This window comes from Hypanus sabinus, chromosome 2 (assembly GCF_030144855.1).
Source record: "Hypanus sabinus isolate sHypSab1 chromosome 2, sHypSab1.hap1, whole genome shotgun sequence".
Lineage (NCBI taxonomy): Eukaryota > Metazoa > Chordata > Chondrichthyes > Myliobatiformes > Dasyatidae > Hypanus > Hypanus sabinus.
This window is the reverse complement of record NC_082707.1, coordinates 53733827-53758411: the sequence shown is the minus strand read 5'-3', so window position 1 is coordinate 53758411 and position 24585 is coordinate 53733827. Positions and strand designations below refer to the sequence as shown.

The following is a 24585-nucleotide window of genomic DNA, read 5'->3' as shown; positions in this document are numbered from 1 at the left end:
ATAGGTTGTGGCAGGGTTGAGCTGTCAGTTTAGAGTTGAGAACAGTATTCTTGAATCATCGCTATTCTATGTAATAATTTTGAGTGCATATAGCACCATTAAGAGAGGCTAATTTTTCCTTGAAAGTATTACGGTGGGTTTCTAGCCCAATTTTCATCTGTTTCCTCTCAGGCTCTCTGCATGATCTCTTGAGTTCGCGGACAAAATTGTTTAACCATGGTGGCGTTTTACTAAGTGATTTCTTTTTAAACCTGAGAGGGCAACTTTGTTTAATAGTTTTTTTAAAACCTCAGGTTTTCTAGTTCCATTGCTGTCTTTTTACCATCTCAATGCAAATTAATTGTTTTAAAATACTCCAAGTATCTTTAACAACCAAAGATCATTATGAACAGAAACTAATACTGTTCTTAATGTTTTTTAACATTCAAAGCTCAAAGTAAATTTAGTATCAAGGTACATATATGTTATGATATACTATCTTTAAATTCATTTTCTAGGAGAAATTTACAGGGAAAAAGAAAAACAGAATTTTACAAAAATACCTAGACATATACAGACAAAGACTGACAAACAACCAATGTACAAAATAAGGCAAACTGTGCAAATAGAAATAATGCTGTAAAGAGTCCTTGAAAGTGAGTCTGTAGGTCATAGAACCAACTCAGAGTAGTGGCGAATGAAGTCATCCATGCTGGTTCAGGAGCCTGATGGTAAAAGGGTTGTAACTGTTCCTGAACCCGGTGGTGTGGGACCTTCTGCCCGATGGTAGTAGTAGGAACTGGGCATGGAACTTGTTGATGAATGCTGCTCTCTTGTGTCGTTGCTCCATGTGGATGTATTCAGTGGTGGGAAGGACAATGCCTGTGATGGACTGGGCTGTGTCCACTACATCCTATCGCTCTTTCCATTCCTGCACGTTGGAGTTTTGTTAGGATACTCTCCACTGTGCATCGACAGACATACATCAACGTTTTCAGGGATGTGACAAATCTACGCAAGCTTCTCAGAAATGAGAGGCACTATCATTCCTCCTTTGTGATGACAGTTACAGTACATGTTGGTCCTAGGGCATATTCCTTGGTTTGTTAATAACAAGAATTTAAAGTTCCCCTAATGAGGACTGCCTCATGGACCTCTGACTTTTTCCTCCTGTTGTCAATGATCTGTTCTTTGCTTTTGCTGATGTTGAGTGAGAGACTGTTGTGGCACCATTCAACCGGATTTTCAATCTCTCTCCTATATGCCAATTCACCACCTTTGATTCAGCCAGCTATCATATTCCATTGCTTCGTTCATATAAACTAAATTAAATTTGGAGTTTTCCATTGAAGCATAAGAGAAAACCTTATGGAATTAAAGTGAAAATTATATGTCAGTGGTAGAGGATGAGGATAAGTTTATTTTCTTCTTTATTGTCACCACAGTAGTTTAAATTAATTTTGCATCTATTCATATGGCAGCACAACATTTGTCAGAAACAGGATAAAAGCTGCCATTATATCATTGCCAAATTTGAATGTTTTTAGGTTCTCAGCAATTTTCAGAATACTACCTATGCAAAGTAATTGATATGTTAAATCTATAATCACAAAGCATTTCAATTGAAACACATCAGCTAACAGTCATTTCCTTACCATTACAATCACTTTGAAATTTCAAAATATTACACATTGTCTTTGTCCCTAAATCACCTATTTTAGTGACAACTTCTATCAGTAAGGCCTGCATAAGGAAGCTAAGGTCAATGGAACAGAAGCAACAGCAATGACTGATGGCTGTGTGCTAAAGAGAGGCAATCATATTATTCACGATGGCTCTATTCATTCACAGGTTAACAATAACATCCAGTTTCTGCTATTTAGAACCTATAAATCAGATAATAGTTAATGCATATGTTTAGAGATAACACAATTAAAAAAATTGATATGTGTCATGAATGAGAGGAACACAACCACTGCTCTCAACTGAAAGTGAAAAGAAAAACGAGTTCACATTTCAGCTCTGTCAAAGGGTTATCGACCTGAAATGCAAGCTTGTTATGTCTCCACAGTTTCAGCAAGTCATACAGAGTATTTACAGCAATATCTGTTTCTGTTTCAGTTCATGCTCACCCCGTCTTCCTGCCGCCTTAACAGGGATACAGTTCCTCGTGTCCTCACCTGCCAGCCCATGAGGCTCCGCATCCAACACATCATTATCTGCAATTTCTTCCATCTTCATGGGACTCTACCACCAAGCATATCTTTACCACCTCCACTCTACACCTTCTGCAGGGATCAATCCCTCTATGATTCCCTTGTCCATACTTCCCTCACCACTAACGTCGTTCCTGGCACATCCCTGAAAGCAGCACCCCCAGTCAGGGCCCTAAGATGTCCTTTCAAGTGAAGCAGCACTTCACATGCAAATCTGCTGGGATCATCTACTGTATCTGGTGCTCCCAAGGCGATCTCCTCTACAGTGGTGAGACCCAAAATAGATTGAGGACCGCTTTATAGAACACATCAGCTCCATCTGCAAAAAGTGGATTTTCCTGGTGGTGAGCCATTTCACTTCCTAAACCTATTCCTGTTCTGACATGTCAGTCCAAGGCCTCTTTTTTGCTGTGATGAGGCTACTTTCAGTTTGGAGAAGTGTCACCTCATTTTCTGTATAGGTAGCCTCCAACCTGATGGCATGAGCATTGATTTATCCAACTTCTGTGAATCTATTTTTCTCTCCCTCTTGATTGATCAGGGCATGAAAGGATATGGGAAGAAGGCAGAAGATTGGGGCTGAGAGAAATATTGAATCAGCCGTGGTGAAATAGCAGAGCAGACTCAATGGACCAAATGACCTAATTCTGCAACTATACCTTATGGTCTCGTGATCTCTTCACTCTTCTGCATTTCCCCACTCTGGCCTCTTACAATACCTCTTCTCCTCACCTGCCTATCACCTCCCCTAGTGCCCCTCCTCCCATGATCCACTCACCACTCGCATCAGCTTTCTCCTTCTCTAGCCCTTTGCCTTTTCCAATGATCACCTCCCAGCTTCTTACTTCATTCCCCCCCCCCCCCAACCCACCTGGCTCACCTATTACCTTCCTCCTCCCCCACCCTGCAGCTTCTTGTTCTGGCTTCTTCCCCCTTCCTTTCCAGTCCTGATGATGAGTCTTGGCCCAAAATGTTGACTGTTTATTCATCTTCATAGATGCTGCCTGACCTGCTGAGATCCCCCAGCATCTTGTGTGTGTTGCTTTTGTTTTAGTTTCACAGCTTCTTTAATTTTTGTAGATATCTAATCAGTGCTTGTAAATTATAAACTGAATGTCTGTTGAAAAATGAAATGTAAATGTCTGAAAAGCAGGAACACATAATGTTGCACAAAGTCCTCAGTTTTCTTTTTAAAATCTGATAGCAAAGCATGGACAGGATGAAACATCCCATGGCATGCAAAGTATACTTAGACGTTACTTCCTAATGCAAAAATCTGATTTGGACATATCTCCTTTAAAACAGGAACCTATCTGTCTCACCTATCTTTTTGGTTCTTTTCTGCCTCCAGCTTTTTGCCCCCAGTTTTTCAGAGCAACCACTGTCCTCATTCTTACTAAACTCACAGTGGACTGTCTAACTGTCAGCTTAACTGATCATCCTCAGTAAATAATCACCAAAGTCTTCTAGTTTTACCACTTAACATTCCCCTCACTCCCAATCAACAATGTCACCAATTGTTTAACACTCCTCCAGCCATTATCTCCAAATGTACATCACTCCACTCTCTTGTACTGAACCTACAGAATATTTTAATTGGGTCAATGATGTCTTGGTGTGGCACGTAGCCAAGTGGTTAAGGCATCGGACTAGCGATCTGAAGGTCATGAGTTTGAGCCCCAGCCAAGGCAGTGTGAGTGTCCTCCCACATTAACCATACATTGCTCCAGTCTACCCATATGAAAATGGGTACCGGCAAAATGCTGGGGGTTAACCTCGCGATAGACTGGCATCCTATCTGGGTGGGAGTCTCATACTCTCGGTCGCTTTGCACCATGGAAACCAGCATAAACACCGGCCTGATGAGCCTATAAGGCTCGGGACAGACTTTAACTTTTAATGATGTCTTGATATATAATTATTTGTTATGTAGTTAAAGTATGGAAAGTAAGTGGGGAGAAATAGTTAACTAAATACTAGATTTTCTCTTTTTCACATTTTCATTTGGTTGAAATGGATAGAAGTCAATTCACTAGCAGCTGTAGAAGCACCTGGTTCCTGAGATAAATCTTGGGATTTGAATGATCAAGATCTGGTCTTGAAAATAATAATACAAAAGCATGTTCCATGAACTTTTGAATTACTTGAGCATGTTTAAATGTATGTTTTAGTTGAATTAAAATAAATATTTCCATTCTTAATTTAAATTCAAGGCAAAGCCATGTTGCCAAGATAAACATCAACCATGTGTTTCTGTGTGGATAATATCCTTTTGTGGCCAGGAGATGAACAAATGGACTGAAATATTATTGCAGAGTTCTCTTGCAGATGCACAGATTTAGCAGAGTATGCTCCACTAGATGACTGAACTATGAAAAAGTATTCTTACAAAAGCTATATTTTATTAACACCCTTTGAACAGATATGTGAAAGGAACTGTTTTCCTATAAAATACTACAAAAAGTCAGCAAAGAAGACTTTTTTTGAGCAGGAAATGTAATTAGTCCGTGAGTATTAACCATCAAATAGGAAATCTAAAATTTCACCAGGAAGTGAATAAGGCTGAGTTTGGCCTTGTTAAATCTTAGCTGTTTTATAGAAGGATGTAGTTTCCTTGGTTCTTCTTCACACCTCTCCTGAAGGTTTGGCTTCTCGCTGTTCAGTGCCAAATAACCTTTGGCACATCTCTCAAGTAGCCGTTATTAATGTGTACTCATTCACAGTGATGTTAGCAAGCTGCTCAATCATATAAAACGTCAGAACCAAGTAAAATCCTCTCCACAGGTGCATTTTCCATGGAGGTCGGTGAATGGCAATTAGTAGCATGAACCATGACTATTAATATTCCCTACTTGAGGGCTTTTGAGTCCAACTGCAACATTCCTACAGTACCCAAGCTTAATTCACCTTGTGCTGTGGATTAAGGCTAGGACGTTTCTATCTTTATGTAGCTTAAAGCTTTTCACTGTCTGGCCTTGCTGAGCTATCACAGAAGTCCAGGAGAGACTTTCAGGAATTAGGTGCAGCAATTCCTTTGTTGTGTCATTAAAAATCTGGTATGTGCAAGTGAGCCAAGGAGAGATAACAAGACAAGCAAAATCATTAATGATTTTTCATAACAGGAGGCATACAAGGGAAAATGTTTCCTAAGCCTCAGGTGCTGCTGTCATATACTTAGGCCAAATTCAGTTCATTTCCTGTTAGTGAACTGGTAGAAAGTTTAGTTTTACTGAATCCTTTTGTTGTTATTTATAAAAATGGTCTGTAATTAAGAGCACATATAAAGTTGATGTTTCTCGCCCTGTTAAGCAGTGTTATGCAGCAAACAGCCTTGCAGTTTCGCAGAGTAACTATGGTGAATAGGGATTCATAGTGAGTTGGCCATTTGGATTCAGAACTGGATTTCCCATTGAACACAGAGGGTAGTAATCAAAGGGTCTCTTTCTAACTTGAGCTCTCTGATTACTGGTGTTCTACTGGGACCTCTGTTGTTTGTGACCATAAATGACCTGGATGAAAATGTGGATGGGTTGGTTAGTAAGTTTGCAGATGACACAAAGACTGGGTGGTGTTGTGGATAATGTAGAAGGCTGGGAAAGAATACACTGAGAAATAGATCAGTTGCGGATATGAGCGGAGGAATGGCAGATGGAGTTCAAACTGGCCAGATGTGAAGTGTTGCACCTTGGTAGTTCAAATGTAAAACAATACACTATTAAAGGCAAGATCCTTTACAGCAGGGGTTCCCAATCTTTTCTATGCCATGGATCCCTACCATTAACCAGGTCAGGAACCCCTGCTTTACAGTGTTGATGAGCAGAGGGATCTTGGGGTCGAAGTTTACATCCCTGAATGTGTCTGCACATGTTGATGGGATGGTTAAGAAGGCTTATGGCATGCTTGCTTATTTGAAAAGTCACTAAGTGATGTTGCAACTTTATAAAACTCTAGTTAGGCCACATCTGCATACAATTCTGGTCGCCTCATTGTAGAACGGATGTTGAAGCTTTGGATGCTGCCTGGATTAGAGGGCAAGTGCTATAAAGAGAGGTTGAACAAACTTGGGCTGTTTTCTCTGGAACAGTGGATGCTGATGGGAGTTCTGATAGAGGTTTATAAAATTATGAGAGGGAAATAGAAGGATCTGGATATTATGTAGGCAGAAGGGATTAGTTTAGAGTATGGTCAATATTTTGGACTGAGATCCTTCATCGGAATTGATGAAGTGTCTCGGCATGAAATATCGACTACACTCTTTTCCATAGATGCTGCCTGGCCTGCTGAGTTCCTCCAGCATTTTGTGTGTGTTGCTTGGATTTCCAGCATCTCATGTTAAGGATTAGCTTAGTTGGCCATTTGATGGCAAATTTAATTAGTTCAATGCAAGATTGTTGGCCAAGAGGCCTATTCCTCTGTTGTACTATTCTATGTTCCATCTAGAGTAATAGCATGCAATCTTAAAAGCTGAGCAGTTGAACTTAACTGGATGACATCCTGGCACAGTAATTCTCTGATTTCTGATTGGACGTCATGGCTTAGGGGGTTGAACGATGGTTGTAGTGAAGCTTCACTGGTAACACTGATGTCATTGCTACTGGTTGCAGCCTCTGTGTGAGCATGCATGAAAAGCAGAATTCAGTTTCACATGCTGTGCCAATAACGCCTGCGATCAACCCTGCTTAAAGTCAATTCAATTGCCTATCATCATTAACGTGCTGAATGACTGAAGTTTTAAGTTGATGATTCATCTGTGATTTCTTATCAGGCAGTCTGCTGGCACTCAAAATCTAAAGTGGTAAGGAGATAAAGTTGGGAAAAGGCATTTTTAATATACTTTGAATTGTAGTTGCAGGATAGGCTTGTATGTGCCTGTCAGAATAAGAGTTAAAAATAACAGGTGTAGGGAACCTCGCATTAAAGAGATATTGAGCCATTGTCAAGAAACAAACAGAGGTACATTGCAGGTATAGGCAGATGGGAACAAGAGAGCTGCTTATGGAGTATAAAAAAATGCAAGAGAACACTTAAAGGAATTCGGGGGGCTAAAAGAAGACATGAGGTTGGCTTAGCAGACAAGGTGATGGAGAATCCTAAGGTATTCTACAGATATATTGAACAAAGGGATTGCAAGGGATATAAAGTTAGTCCTCTGTAAGATCAGAACGGTAATCCATGCAAGGAGCCAAAAGAGATGGGGAAGATCTTTTTTTTGCATTTGTTTTTATTCAGACTACAGACACAGAGTCCAGAAGTAAGGAAAAGCAGCACCAACTTTGACCAACTACAAATTAAAGTAGTTTTTGTTGTCTTGAGGCATATTAAGGTGGATAGATTCCCAAGGCCTGGCAAGGTGTTCCCTTGTGCAGAAATTGCCAGGGCCCTAGCAGCGAAATTTAAATCATCCTTTGTGACAGGCGAAGTGCTGGAGGATTTGAGGATAGCCAATGTAGTTCTGCTGTGTAAGTGAGGCTGTAAAAATAAACCAGGACATTATAGGCTGGTGAGCCCAACATCAGAAGTGGGAAAGTTATTTTATAGACATTCTAAGGGACCAGATATATGAATATTTGGATAGACAGGGACTGATTAAGGATAGCATCACACACAAAATGCTGGTGGAACACAGCAGGTCAGGAAGCATCTATAACGAGAAGCACCGTCGACGTCTTGGCCCGAAACATCGTTAGTACTTCTCCCTATAGATCCTGCCTGACCTGCTGTGTTCCACCAGCATTTTGCGTGTGTTGCTTGAATTTCCAGCATCTGCAGATTTCCTCGTGTTTGCTGATTGAGGATAATCAGCATGGCTTTGTGTGTGGTACATTGTGCCTAATCAATCTTACAGAGTTTTTGAGTAAGTTACCACGAAAGTGGATGAAGGCAAGACAGTGGATATTGTCTATGTGGACTTTAGTAAGGTATTTGACAAGATCCCAGATGGGAGGTTGGTCAAGAAGGTTCAGTTGCTCAGCATTCAAGATGAGGTAGTAAATTGGACTGGACATTGGCTTTGTGGGAGAAGCCAGAGAGTAGTAATAGATTGTTGCCTCTCTGACTGGAGACCTGTAACTAATGGAGTGCCGCAGGGATCGGTGTTGGGTCCATTATTTGTCTTCTATATCAATGTTCTGGGTGATAATGTGGTTAAATAGATTATCAAATTTGCAGGTGACACCAAGAATCTGGGTGTAGTGGACAGCGAGGAAGACTATCAAAGCTTGCAGCAGGATCTGGACCAGCTGGAAAAATGGGCTGAAAAATGGAAGACAGAGTGAGGTGTTGTAGTACCAACTAGAGTAGGACTTACACGTGGATGGTAGGGCACTGACGAGTCCGTAGAACAGTGATGTGGGAATATTGGTCCATAATTCATTGAAAGTGGCATCACAGTTTGATAGGGTTGTAAAGGAAGCTTTTCTCACATTTGCCTTCATAAATCAAATTATTGAGTACAGGAGATGGGTTGTTATGATGAAGTTGATTCAGACGTTGGTGAGGCCTAATTTAGAGTATTGTGTGCAGTTTTGGTCACCTACCTACAGGAAAGATGTAAATAAGGTTGAACAAGCACAGAGAAAATTTACAAAGATGTTGCCAGGTCTGGAGGACCTGAGTTATATGGAAAGATTGAACGTGTTAGGACTTTATTCTTTGGAATGTAGAAGATTGAGAGAACATTTGATAGCGGTAGACAAAATTAAGAAGAGTAGAGATAGGGTAAATGAAAGAAGGCATTTTCCACTGAGGTTGGGTGGGACTACAACTGGAGGTCATGGGTTAAAAGTGAAAGGTTTAATTAGAACATGAGGGGAAACTTCTTCACTGAGAGGGTCATGAGAGTGTAGAGCAAGTTGCCTGCACAAGTGAGTGCATGTGAGCTCGATTTTAATGTTTAAGTTAAGTTGGGATGGTGGGGTTATGGAGGGCTATGGTCCTGGTGGCGGTTGATGGGAGTAGGCAGTTTAAATAGCTTAGCCTGGACTAGGTGGACTGAAGGGCCTGTTTTAGTGCTGTACTTTCCTATGACTCTATGATATGATTAGTGTTGGACAGATTGCAATAGAACAGTCAGATGAGAAATAGGAAGTATGATGTGTTGAAAACATGGAAAACTCAAAAAGAATACATAATGCACTCATTTAAAATGGAATAAATTACTGTTGCTTGTTGATGGTATGTAAAAACATTGACTAGAGCATAGTGTTGGACCAATAAAATTAATTAGTCTTTCAAACATCCATTTTAACCGTGGCAGAGTCCTGCTGTCAGTCATTTGACTGAAGTAGACAAACTCTAATGACCTATGAGTATTGGAGAAATCCTTTAGAACAGTTACGAGCCAAAAAATTTATTCTATTTTCCATGTATCTTGGCTTTTCTGGAGCTGGTCTGTTTTCAAGCTTTTCCCTGTTGATTTTTATTAGTAGTTGTCGAACAGAGGAAATCTCAGCAGGCGTTTACTTAAATGTAAAGCAACAACTCATAGCTTCCTTGTGTAAAACGTTAACAGATGCACTCCACAGGAACTCCTTGGTTTGACAATATTAAAATATATATGCCTCACTCAACTGACTCACTCTGGGGCCACACAAAGACATATCTGTAATTATCTACTGTGTGCTTTTAAACAATAGATCTTATTTGAAGTTATAATAAAATGGCCAAATGTGTTTTCATACAACCTTCCCACCCCTCGTCCCTCTCTCACATAATTACTGTAAACATTTATTCATATTTGTCAGTCCAATCATTGATCTAGATCAATCTTTCCAGCTTCACACTGTGAGAGAAGACTGATTTGCATTCCACTTGCTGTCCGACATGGCTAGTGCAATTATTCATACAAGTGTGTTACATAATAATAATCTACCTGAACAATTCAGAGACTAATACAGAGTGCTAGACTCCAATGATTAGACTATTAAGGAATCAAATCACAACTCTTCAATGTAATATAATTCAAGGATACATTGGGGTAATTTTAATGTGATATCTGCTAGGATATTAATGAAAAAAGGTGGAATGCTGGAATTAAAAACTGGCCAGCATTCTTCTGTTAACTGAAGTAGGGTGTAATATCGTGATTTATTCATTTCTCCCTAGTTATTCTGTGGTGAACTACATATACCTGTTTGGACACGCCCCCTGCTGACTGCTCCTGTGGCTCCTCCCTGTATAAAGGCGATTGAGGTCTGAGCCCGGCCTCTCAGTCTCCAGGATGTAGTATGGTGGTCAACCACTGCTTGTTCCTTCTTCCAGTCAATAAAAGCCGATATCTCGCCTTTACGTCTCAGAGAGAGTTATTGATAGTGCATCATACTCCCCCAATAGCTCTGGCAACACTTGGATGAAGCATTTTGAGACAGGTGTTTGACAGTGCTTATAGGGTATTTTGGGCAGATAAGACTAGCCTTTTGATCCTTATTGGGTATTGCTGGTTTGAACTTGAAAGTTTCAAAGCTGTGCAGGCAAGTGTTACCAAGTACCTGACACAAGTGTGTAGATATTGTCCTCATGTCTGTATTTCTATTCTTTGCTCAGAAATTTTATGTAAAATTTGAATGAATTGATCTGCTTAATAAAAGAAACAGTGAAATATTGGCTACTTTAGGTAGTCTCCCTTTATTTAGTTTATTTTTGCTGCAAGTATTTTCACTTTGCACTTCATTTCACTGACTTGAATAATAATGGCTGAAGGGAATGTATTAAATCAAGAATTTGTCCTACCTGACTATATTTAGTTGAAGCAAAATTCAGACTTCAATAAAATTGGGCAATGGTCTTTCAGTTTTATATTTATAATCATTGTTGTTGAAATAACTGCATTCTAATCTTCAACTATGCTCCAGTGAGAAGTGAAATTTCATCATGAATAAAAAAGAGTCAGACTTGTACTTGTCACAAGCTTTTAAGTAAGAAGAGGTTAAAATTCAGAAAATATCAAGTATTTTCAACAGAACAATGAAAGCTGTAGAAACAGTAGTTGAAATAGGTTAGGTTCAGCAGAATCAAGTCAGATATTTGTGAAGTTAATATATATATGAATGGCTGGGGTTTAACCCTCAACTACCTCCTGCAGTGTTTGAGTAGTTAGAAAAGCAGAGGGGAAAAGAGGTGGTACTTTGGAAGCTAATTAATGATTTAAAGATTAGCATTATTTCTTACGTGTACGTGGAAACGTTAAAACATACAGTGAAATGTGTCAACAACCAACACAGGGTGTTCAGGTAGCCTGCAAGTGTCACCATGCCAACCTATTAGCACTAATCCTTGGAATCTTGGAGGAAACCGAAGCAAGCTCATGCAGTCACGGGGAGAATATATAGACAGGAATTAAACCCCAATCACTGATTGCTGGCATTGTAAAGCATTATGCTAACTGCTACCATAAGACATAGGAGCAGAATTAGGCCATTTGGCCCATTAAGTCAGCTCTACCATTCAATCATGGCTGATTTATTATCCCCCTCAACCCTATTCTCTTGCCTTCCCCCAATAACGTTTGACACCCTTACTAGTAAAGAATCTATCAACCTCCGCTTTAAATATACCCAATGACTTGGCCTAGAGCGGGGGTCGGCAACCTGCGGCTCCCGAGCCATTTGTGGCTCTTTCACCTCTGTGCTGCGGCTCCCTGTGGCTTTGGGAAATAATTGGTCAGTATTTAATTAAAATGTATTTTATGTTAGTTTGTTAGCTTTTGAAATGTAATTCTAAATTTGAAGATTATGGTGATCTTGTACAATCTAAGTGTGGCGACACATTTCCTCACAATTAGCCAGCATTCCGGCTAAGGGAGATAGCCTACGGGGGTTTGTGAGTACGCGTCTTTTGCAGCATCTGCGTCCATGGGGGCTGGGTTGAGGGAGGCTTAAAAGCAAGGCTGTTTAGTTCGAATAAAGTTATTCGACTGCAGTTTACTGACTGCGTGTAGCACACCGCTACAACGTGTTTTTATCGCTATTAATATACGTCACCACTGCCAATACCTGACACCCGCCAGTGCGCGATTTCTTTAATTTTTCGATCCAAGGTAAGCCAACTATGGAGAATTCTAAAAAAAAGAAAAGTGACTGAAGAAAACAGAACGTTTAATGATACGTGGACAGATTCATTTGCTTTCACTGTTGACGAGACTGGTTTACCGGTATGCTTAATATGCAATGAGAAACTAGCAAACAACAAAAAGTCAAATGTCGCAAGGCATTTCCAGAGTAAACACGCAGCCTTTGCTCAAAAATATCCGGATGGAGATGAGAGAAAAAAAGCCGTTTCGGAACTGATGCGGAAGGTTGATCTGAGCAAAAATCATTTCCAGAAATGGATGAAGTCTGGAAAATCAACGACATACGCCAGTTATATTGCCGCTCAGGAAATAGTCAGGCACGGGAAGCAGTTTACAGATGGTGAATATATAAAAGAATCTTTCATTAAGATTTCAGAACATCTATTCACGGACTTTAAAAACAAGAGTGAAATTGTGCAGAAAATCAGGGATATGCCCCTCTCTGCAAAGACTGTCAAAGACAGAACCATAAAAATGGCAGAAGACATCACAAGACAGCAAATTAAAGACATCAATTCAGCTGTGGCCTACTCGATTGCCTGTGACGAGTCTAAAGACAAAGGTGATATTGAACAAATAGCGTTGTTCTGCCGGTATGTAAACTCTGCCGGGCCACAGGAAGAACTGATTGAGTTGATACCTCTAAAAGACCAAACACGGGGGGAGGACATCTGTGAGGCTGTCTTGAATTGTTTAAGAGCCAAAGGAATAAAGACCACCCATCTGTTGTCAGTAGCTACTGATGGGGCTCCGAATATGACGGGAACGCACAAGGGATTTGTGGCTTTACTGCAGAAGTCGCTGGACAGAAAGCTGCTGACTTTTCACTGCATCTTGCACCAAGAGGCACTGTGCGCTCAAACATTTCCTCCGGAATGCACAGAAGTAATGGATGTTGTCATTCAGATTGTCAATAAAATAATGGCAAAAAGTTTAAATCACCGTCAATTCCGTTTGTTACTGGACGAGATAAAAAGCGCATATTCTGATCTCCTGCTGCACAACAAAGTCCGGTGGCTGTCCAAAGGGGAGGTGCTGAAACGCTTTGTCGCATGTCTGGAAGAAGTGAAAACTTTCCTGGGCAGCAAAGGGCTCACCTTTCCTGAGCTGGAACAGCCAGAGTGGCTGGAAAAGCTACACTTCATGGTAGACATGACAGCGCACCTGAACACGCTGAACACAGCTCTTCAGGGGAAAGGACACACAGCCCTGCACATGTTGGAGGATGTTTTGGCATTCGAGCGCAAGTTGACAGTGCTTGCCAGAGATTTACAGAAAGGCACTTTGTCTCACTTCCCCAATTTGAGAGAGTTCAAACAAGGTCACGACATGATAATTTCGGAGTATTTACATTCTGCAATCATCGCAATGCAAACATCGTTTGGGAAACGCTTCTGTGAGTTCAGAGAGGAAAAAAACACATTATCCTTCCCGGTCACTCCCTTAAGCATCGATCCTTCCCTACTGAATACGACTGCATTGGCAGGTGTGAGTCAACCTGATCTTGAGATGGAACATAGCCGACAAAGACATATGGGTGTCCAAGTTTAGACGCTTGACAGCAGACCTTGAAGATGTTGCCCGTCAGAAGGCCGTTCTTGCTCAGAATCACAAATGGAGTGATATTGAAAACCTTCCAAAACCGGACAAACTTGTGTTCGAAACATGGAATGCTATGCCCGACATTTATGTAAACATGAAAAAGTATGCGCTTGGAGTCCTGTCGATCTTTGGATCCACATATGTATGTGAGCAGGTGTTCTCCAACATGAACTTTATTAAAAACAAACATCGCGCACGCCTCACAGATGACAGCTTGCGATCCTGTGTAAAGATGAAGGTGACGTCATACAGCCCTGATGTGCAGACGCTGTGCGCTGAGGTCCAGGAGCAGAAATCCCATTAACCAAGTGTGATAAATATTTTAATTGCCTATTATTTTATGTATATTCATATTTTTTCATTGTTCAGTGAAATAGTCCTTTTATTTTTCAGGCTGACAGCTGGCTGATGTTATTTTTGGTTTGCTGCTGGCGGCAAATTTAAGTTTGGCGTTTTTCATAAATACAAGAAGGACTCAAATAGACGTTGAGTATTTTACTTAAAAGTAACCTTCAAACCAACGTCTTTTTTTCGGAGTTCAAAATGTTTTTGTTGCATGCAGAAATGTAATTTAGTTTTCTCTGCAGGAGTTCCTCAATTTCATAAATGCAACACATTATAGTTTGTTTATACATAGCATAAAGGCAAAAAAAAACGTTGTATGCTGTGTTATTTCATTTTAAATGTCAAACGGGTTTTGCGGCTCCCAGTGTTTTCTTTTCTGTGGGAAACGGGTCCAAGTGGCTCTTTCAGTGGTAAAGGTTGCTGACCCCTGGCCTAGAGCAATGAATTTCACGGATTCACTTCTCTCTGGCTAACAGCTGCCATGTCACTGTGCCACTCAGTTGATGTGCTATTTTAATCTGAGGTATTTTAGCTGTTCACTATTTTAATTGCTGATATCTTGAAAGCAACCAAGGAAACCAACAATAAATGATTGATTGGAATGGTTGATTTGTAGCTTCTGACAATTATTCATTAGATGTTGTCAGTGTTTCCTGCTCTATTTACTTGGTTCTTTCTTTGCATGCTGGTGGTTTTCCTGTCTGGGTTTGTATTGCACATAATCAGCCTGACTGGGCTTATTTTGATTTATTTGCCTTGATGTACAACAACTTTAACTGTAACAGAAGGCAGAGCCTTGTGAAATTTAACAAATCACATTGCGTCCCGTGAACATTTTGAACTTCTCGCCATTTATCCCCAGGCAAGGTTTTATCCCATGTGTTGTGAAAGTGACAGATATACATTTAAGAAAAAATGTTGAATTATTAAGATTATGAAGGTTTAAAACAACAGACTACTAAAATTCTACTAGATTATAATATACAGTACATTGATAGAAAACTAAATAGAATTTTTAAATGACTGGCTGGCCGATACTATCTAAGTTGATGATATTATTTATTTGAGAAAGGTTATCTGTAACATAGATTAACAAAGCTGGTTTCCCTTCCAATTCTGCCCTTAAATTTGATTAAGACTGTTCGCTACAGCTTAAACACATCTGCCAGGCAGTCTGTATTCTTTCTACCTTGCATAAAAAGCTTGTTTTCTGTTTTGTAATCTAAACCAAATTGTGTTTTGATGGGGAGGGCTCCAAATCTAAATGAAGAAATGTGTTCCCTGATCACCTATGAACATCTGAGCTCTAATCCTAAGGCCATCATCTGTTTTTTGGACCCTTACCAGAGGAAATAGTTTTTCTCTCTTTATTCTATCAATGCCATTATTCTCATTAAGCATGTCAATTGTTCACCTCTTTACCTTTCATAATGCTTTAAAGGGTATCATATTTTAACGTTTCTAAGGAGCAATACTCATTGAATTAAAACTTTGATATGTTACTCGTCATACTGGTTATCCTATCTTCCAAGGAAAGTCTATTTCTCTATAACTCTAATGATTTATTGAAGAGGAAAGATAAAATTGCTGATGCACCCCTTACACTTCCATATATAATATATTATGAATTCAATAACTGAGACCTTTCTCAGTTATTAAGGGAGCTAGGGCTTTACTCTTTGGAGAGGAGGAGAATGAGAGGAGACATGATAGAGGTGTACAAGATATTAAGAGGAACAGGCAGAGTGGACGGCCAGCGCCTCTTCCCCAGGGCACCACTGCTCAGCACAAGAGGACATGGCTTTAAGGTAAGGGGAGGGAAGTTCAAGGGGGATATTAGAGAAAGGTTTTTCACTCAGAGAGTGGTTGGTGCATGGAATGCACTGCCTAAGTCAGTGGTGGAGGCAGATACACTAATGAAGTTTAAGAGACTACTAGACAGGTATATGGAGGAATTTAAGGTGGGGGGTTATATGGGAGGCAGGGTTTGAGGGTCGGCACAACATTGTGGGCTGAAGGGCCTGTAATGTGCTGTACTATTCTATTCAGTACAGTGCAATGTTTAACAAGTGATAAATATTAAAATATTATTTTTAGATCCACCCCTGGAGTAGCTAATAAAATGGAAGATAACCGGTGAAAGCAATTTGCAATTGTTTGAATATTGGCTTTCTGATTTAACGGTTTTCTTACCATTAAATTCAATTTAATGCAGAGGTGTCGTAAATGAGAAATTAACCCCTCCCACTTTAAATGCATGCATTCCAGTGTTTACTCTGTTTATGCCTCACATAATATTATAAATCTCTATCAGGTCCCGCTCAGCCTCCGCTGTTCTACAAAAAACAACTCAAGTCCAACCTCTCCTGACAGCACCTGCCCTCTCATTCAGGCAGCATCCTAGTAAACCTCTTCTGCACCCGTTACAGAGCCTCTGCATCCTTTGTATGATAGGGGAGAGGGACCATAACCAAATGCGGTACTCCAGATATGGCCCAACCAGAGTTTTATAAAGCTGCAACATAACTTGCTGCCTCTTGAACTAATGGCTTGACTAATAAAGGCAAGCATGCCATAAACCTTCTTAACCACCCTATCAATCTGTGCAGCCGCGTTCAGGGAACTGGAAACTTGGACTTGTTGGTTCTTCTGCTCATCAACAGTGTTGAAGAGTCTTGCCCTTCACAATGTACTGCCTCTTACCATTTGATCTGCCAAGATGCAACACTTTACATTTGGCTGGGTTAATCTCCATCTGCCATTTCTTCACCCACACCTATAGCTGATCTACATCTCACTGTATCATTTGGCAATCTTCTACACAATCCACCACATCACCAATCTTTGTATCAGCTGTCAACTTACTCGCCTACTCATCCACATTTTCCTCCAGATTATTAATATGCATTATAAACAGCAGATGTCCTGGTGCAGATCCCTGTAAAACACCACAGGTCAGTGACCTCCAGCCAGAATTAGTCCCACTGACCACTTCTCTCTAACTTCTTTGGGCAAGCTAATTCTGAATTCAAATGGCCAAGTCACCATGGACCCTAATTTCTATCTTCTGAATGAACCTACCTTAGTAACCCTGTCAAATGGTTCAGTTGCATGGAATCATAGATCAATGTCCATAATGGTATCCACCCTATTTGTCCCAATTTCCTGCATTTCACCTATTTCAGTCCAAGTCCTTCCTCTCCATGTACCTATCCAGTGCTTCTTTAATGATACTTTTGTCCCTGCCTCAACCACTTCAACAGGCAACTCATTCTATATGCTCACCACCATCTTCGTGAAAAAGTTGTTCCTTGGGACCCTTTTGAATCTTTCCCCCCCTCACCCTAAACATCCTAGTTTTGGACACCCCAACCTTAGGGAAAAGACTGTTACTATCCACCTTATCTACACTTCTCATAACGTCTCCCCTCCTTCTAAATTCCAAGGAATAAAGACCTTGCCTGACCAACTTCTCCTCATAACTCCAGCCTTCTGATCCTGGCCTAATCCTTGTAAACCTTTTATGCACACTTTCTAGCTTCACCATATCTTTTCAATAGCAGGGTGACCAAAACTGTACACAGTAATACAAGTGCAGCCTCATCAGTGGCTTATACAACCACAACATATTATCCCAGCTTCTGTACTTAGTGCCCTGACCGACAAAGGCCAGCATTCTAAATGCCTTTACCACTACCCTGTCTACCTGTGCTGCCAATTTCAGCAAATGACGCACTTGTCACCCTCTGTCCTTCTATTCCATTACACCTCCTTGTGAGCTACCATTCTTCATATTAGCCCTCCACTGGTTTAACTTTTCAAAATGCACCATCCCCCACTTATCCATATGAAAATCCATTTGCAACACCTCAGCACACTTCCATAGCTGATCAAGAACAACCTTTCACCTACGATAACCTTTTTCACTATCAACCATGCCTTTTAATTTCGTGTCATCTACAGACTTAGTGATGAAGCCTTGTGCATTCACTTACTTAATCCAAATACTTTTTAAAAAAGCAAACAGACGTTGTAGATGCTGGTACACTCAAGTAAAACTCAAAAATATTGGATGGAATATTGGTTATAATTTCAGGCAACATCTAAGAAAAATGGAGGGATGAACAGAAATAACACTGCAGGTTGATGAACTGAGGCAGATTCCAGTCTAGTCACTCGTTGTAGCCTGTATGATCTCACAGAACAAGCACAGCATTGAGGCTGATATTGTGGCTCATATCACTAGGGAAAGATGTGGATGGGGTACAGCAACACCCAGCCCATTATCAAAGAAGGCCATCATAATGCCAACAATTACCAATTAGCTCTGTGTCCTACTTTGGAAAGAATCATTATTTAGTGAAATAAATTAAGATTCAACTTCTGGAGAATAATTACAAAAAAGTCACAATTCAGTGTGTTTTGAATTAGGCAAAGGCATTGTGGGAAGGTCAATGATTAATGTACAGAGACACTAAACTTAATAACAAATGTCATCCCATAAATGGAAACCCTTTTGTGGATTTCTTAATGACTTAGAAAATAATGGACTGCCTGATATAAGTAGACACAAAACAGACAAAGGAAATTTATTCTCAGGCTGAAAATTACAAATATCTGATTAGTTACGAGAAAGAATATTGGAATGTCTCAATTCATCAGGAAGAGAAGAGTTGAACAAAGGTATAACTATTTTAAAATCTCCAGATACTTGCCTCTATGTAAAGCAAAAATACTGCAAGATACTAGCAATTTGAATGAAGAACAAAAATTTCTGGAAGTACTTAGCAGGATCGTGCACGTCTGTGGAGAGACACAAAGTTGTCATAGGCCTTTCATCCCAACTTGTCCGTACCAACCAAGTTACCTGTCAGTTAGTCCCAATTGCCTGTGTTTGGCCCATATACCTCTAAAACTTTCCTATCCGTGTACCAGTCTAAATGTCTTTTAATGACAATGATCAGAACACATAGTGCTAGAACTATGTTCTAAATAATTTAGATTAGACGTGTCTGAAATATCCTCTTCTCCAAAAAATAAAGTGCCTCCATTTTAGTCCTCTTGATTAAAAAAGGCATTGAGTTATAAAGTGGTGGGGGGGGGGGGGGCACAGCGACAGGTTGGATGGGTGGATTACCAGACTCACAATTGCTTAAATAAGTGATTGAATCCTTTACAGGTGGGTCACAAAAATTCCAAGATTTGTTCCAGCTCTTCTTATCATGGCCAGAGGCATTAAATTGCATACATTACTTGAATAAAATAAATTTGAGCACCTGAGTAACTCACAAAAAAACACAGATCTTAACAGTGGGGTAGCCAAAATTAGTCCTACTTCAAGAATTTATCTCAGCATTCCTCTCCACCGTTGCTGTTTATATTGTGTGGGCCTCTGATTACTGCTCAGCATTACATCCCATCCCACTGGGCCTAGGTCCAATTATTTTTCCGAGCCTCAAAACCTCATCTTATGATTCGTGATCCTCATGCAACCCTTCATAACATCCTCTCTCACCAAACGCTCTGTATCCTCTTCCTTTTCCATGATCCTTAGCCTACTCATTATCTGTAGAACTACAACATGGAAAGCCTTGTGTGTTGATGCCTTTAAGGCCTTGCACAGTGCCACACTGATGCGTCATTTTAATGCAGAATAATTTCCAGCTAACAGCCTCTTAACTTTGTTTGATGCGCACTAACACTTTAACAGTGCAGTTCAATAAGTTAAACCAAGAGAACATCAAAGCTAGGTGCAAATTACAGGAAAATAATTCAAATATATTGTGGAAATTAATTTGCATAAGTAGGTCACTCACAAAAGCAGCTGAAAAGAGAGTTAAGATAGATTATCTTCAGATACATCATGACAGTCTTCAACAGTTTAAGAGACTGGAACAAATTGCCAATTCACAAGAAATATGCATTTCAACAGGAAGGATTTATTTTACAATTTAGTTTAAACACTATTCAATATTGATAAAATGAACTTCTAAATATAAATGATCTGAGCTCCACTGTTGTGTTATTGAAGAGCAGCTCTTTAAAATCATTTTTTACTCTTCTGTCAGTTCTGCTTATAACAGGTCTCATAAAGGTTATCAATAAGACATAGTTTATCATCAAACATCTTCAAGTTGGGACACAGCAATTAGCATATGTAAAAATGAATTTTTAAGTATGTTCAGCTTTTTGGAATTGAGTTTGTGAGCGCCATCAAAAATTAAGAGGCTAACAGATTATCTATGTTAATATCTAATTGGCCTGAAGGAGACTTTCCGCTTCAGGAAATGTATGCTCTACGGATTTGCAATAGGAATAAAACTCCTGCTTTCACTCTTTTCCTATCAATGTATCAAAGTCAAACTTGTAAAGGATAGGGCGTGCTTGATGGGAACAGTTCTGTTACTCTGGCTGCTGCACATCTCAGATCAGTCATGAATTTTGACTCAGTACAGGTATTTCAATATGAGGGTATCCATTTATGGAAATGAATGCTATTATCAGTTCTGTACTAGTAGCGTACAAGTCTTCAACATTTTGGAGCGAATATAATAAAGTCCTTTCAATGTAAATGCATGAATAAAAAGTTTTAAAATCATGTCTGACATGATTGTTTTAGTATGTGTTTGAAAGGTGCCAGATGCATTGAAACTGAGCAATGTGATACAGACACAATTAATGCCTGTGCATAATTATTAAGGGCCAGATATTCTATCGGTTTTGAAGCTATTTGAATTAGCATTTCCCCAGTGAGATAAAATATCTGACAATTTTCGTTTTCAGAGTGATGGGAGAACAAATATAGCATTTCTAAATTCCAAGCTTTCTTAAAACATATTTAAAACTCATGAAGGATTTTTATCTTGTTTAAGACTTCCAGATTACAAATGATTTCTAAAACACAAAGGATTTCCAAATCACAGGTACAATTCCTATAAGCTAAAAAGGCATACCCTCAAGCTGCAGATAAAGCAGTCATCCGTCACAGAAAGCAAAATTAGGCGAATGGATTCCAGTTCACTGTGTTTCTATCATTCTTTTTGATGTTCCTCGACAATTCCTAAAAAGCTCTTCATTTATATAGTTTCCCTGCCGCTTGGATGACTTCACGTACGTGATATTTTTTCAGATACCTTTGAACACATATACGATCTAAAGGCTTCTTGAGACGAAGTTCCCAGGTACCCACAATTAATGCTCTGAAAATGATTCTCCCAACTATTAACAGATCTGCTATTTGATATGTTATGACTTATGGCCTTACCACTTACAGTATATGCCCGTGCCTGGATGTTAGAATCACAATCAGAGTCTACAGCCCACCACATCCATGCTGACCACTGAGCATCTATACTAATTCTAGTTACCACTGTGGTTACATTGCTGACTATGCGTCAGTGATTCATGTGTTTCAGGAGCTTCTTAAATATTATGAAAGTACCTGCCTTCACATTCTCTGACAATATGTTCCAGATTGCTCCCACCCTCTAGGTGAAAAACTTTTCCACACATTCCCTCTGAGTATTATTCCTCATCTTATTATTATGCACCCTTGGTTTTCAGGGACATCTCCCATGAGTAAAAGATTATTACTATTTACCCTATCCATGCATCTCTTAATTTTTGCATACCTCTATCAAATCTCCCACGGCCTCCTCCAAGGGAAACAAACACAGTCTTTTCAATCTCCCCTCATAACTGAAACATTCCATCATGGTGAATTTCATCTTAGTAACATTCTGATGAATTTTCTCTGCATTCTCTCTCATTAAATGCCCTTTTCCAACAGTGTGGCGGCTTGGAGGACACTAAATAGATCACTTGTCTGATGTTCTTGCACACATCCATACAATGACAAATTCATTTGAAGAAAGATTGTAACATTTGGTCAGGCATTTGCTGCCTTGATGTCAAGGACAGTCACTCTCATCTCACCTTCCTTGGTACATTAAACAAAGGATATTTTGGTCTTTGTACTCATTTATATAATAATTTGCCTGTAGTGCCCTTTGGATTAAAATGGAATGACTGCTACTTGGTAATGGGTTAGAGAATTTATAGCATGATATGATCAATGTTTTCTTATTCTTTGGTGTCATAGCAAATTCTCAGTTTTTGTAATCATTAGAGAAAAAAGCAGTTTTCATTCCCCGCGTAGTCTCAGATGATATATTGGCTTAATTCACAAATGGCCATCTATTTCTTCAAAAAAAACTTGGTGGGCTAGAGGGTCTATCCTTCAGGGATTCAGAATTCATTGTTCCCTTTGAATTATTAACATAAAATTTGCAATTGCTCACACTTCTTTTCTGTAATTTCTGCTTGCATTTACTGTTTGACGGATTCTAGCATTAAATACATTCTCATTCTGCTGACTTATTTTACAGATATTTTCTTCAAATTGCACAAGTCAAGAACAGTGTACAGGAAGAAAGGTCAACTCAATTCAGGTGGAAGGAAACAGTGATTTCTTCATAAATCATCTTGGAGTGCCAACTGTTCAATTTGCATATCAAGAGACAAGAGCATCTTTGGTAATTATTCATTTTTTGTGTTTTGATTTGCACTGTTTGCTGTTTTGGAAGTTAGTTTATGCAGTTTCACAATTTTGCCGAATGTGTTGCAGGAAATCAACTTTTTGTTCAAGTGGCTGCATTAGAAAAAAGAACAAAAACATATTTTATTACCTTAATATGTAATGAATATAACTATATATTTGGGAACGCACTGCAGTGTATTGTGAGAATTCTGTGCTTAAAGTTTAATGTTTTAACAACTAGTTAGCTGTCAATTGAAGGAATTTGAAGTGGGTTTGCTCGCAGACTCATGCATTGGTTTAATATTGCATTGAATAAATGACAAGTCATTTTGCCTTTATAGTCTCAATCAAGTTCCCCTTTGTGATTCTGTTAATAGCTTTGTAACATCAAGGATTGGGTTTATAGCTTACCAAATCTCATTAATCATGACACTGGGCCTGCTTGTGTATGACCCACCCTGGACTCATCACCTGCAGTGCCAGTCAGTCTGCCTGGAAATTTTCCAGATGCTAGAAGGCCAAACAAGCTTATTTCTATAACTAAGAAGTGTCCTGTGAAGTAGAGTGTACTTTGAACACCCAGTGGACTTGGAGAGCTTAATGCTGTCAAAAGTCTTTGAGCTATCTTTAAAGGTCCCTGATAGCTTTATTTAAAGATTACCTGAATAGTTTTAGATAACGAAAAGTAATATACCTGTTATTAACTACCTCAAAACAATTTCAAATTTTTCAATATACCTTCAACACAAAAAAAATAGAAATAGCTCAATCTCTCATCAGCATTTACTGTTTCTGTCAAGGTTGGTGGTTACGCAGAGTGAGTTCAGAAGTCTGAAATGTACTGAGGCTCCAATGACTGATGGTTTCCAATGCAACAGCCTGCTGTAGTCAGCATGGTTTAACCTACTGAGTTTAACTGTTGAATTTACTAATGTGTTTAGGGTAAAATCTTATTTGAAGCTAACCTGTGGAACTCTTCAGAACCAGCCAACACCACTTCTCTCTTCACTGATATCAAACTCCTACCACATTTGGTGTCCATTTTCAAATACATTGAATCTTGTATCCTCCTGTTAATATAGGTATAGTTCAGAGTGGCGTAACAGTGCAGACCACTCATACTTTCAGGAGATTGTTTTGTTTGACTGGAGCTTATATTCACAAAAGTACACATGGAATGACATACCACCAGGTCCAGATATGCTAAAGTATAAGGAATGGGTTATTTGCTTCCATAAATGTTGAGCTGAAAGTCGTCTTTGGAAGAATCACAAGATGTCAGTAATGAACCAACAGCCTCTCTGGCTGTAGACAATCTGCAAAATTCAGTCCTTTCAATTCATTCACCATATTTGTGCACATGTGCAACATTGTCAATTGATGTGGAGGTGCTGTCACAGCACTTTTCACACAGGGATCCTATTCATGTCTGATGCACCATCAATAACTCTCTGAGACTGGAAGTGAACGATAGGCTTTTATTAGCAGCAAAAAGGGAGCACAACATCTTGGAGACTGAGGGAGGAGCAGTGCCCCAATTGAGGAGCCACAGGAGCAGTCAGGAGAGGGGCGTGTCCAGACAGGTATACATAGTTTACCACAATGTCACGTACCATTGTTTTGCATTTGAAATGTTTCATGAATGCTGCAGTGTACGGACGGATTCTCGCTAAAAGTTACAATAAACTTGCAGGGTGTACACGGTGTGGTGACCCATCAACATCAAGTGTGCTGTTCAGTTTTGTCATTGAAAAAAGGGTCAAATTTTAAATCAGTTTTGCTACCTCTGGAACATCATGTCATGCTAGATTTAATTAAAGGTATCTTAAATTTTTCAG

At 39.5% G+C, this 24585-nt stretch overlaps 1 protein-coding gene across 9 annotated transcripts in view; it reads left to right on the top strand.

Annotated features, from left to right (window-relative positions):
- Positions 1-24585, top strand: part of LOC132378867 (inactive N-acetylated-alpha-linked acidic dipeptidase-like protein 2) — a 937774-nt gene that overhangs the window by 753148 nt on the left and 160041 nt on the right. For all 9 annotated transcript variants that reach the window (XM_059946161.1, XM_059946120.1, XM_059946130.1 and 6 more), the window contains one exon: positions 22596-22742. In XM_059946161.1, the coding sequence (XP_059802144.1) occupies positions 22596-22742 (147 nt within the window). The remainder of the gene's footprint in view (positions 1-22595; positions 22743-24585) is intronic.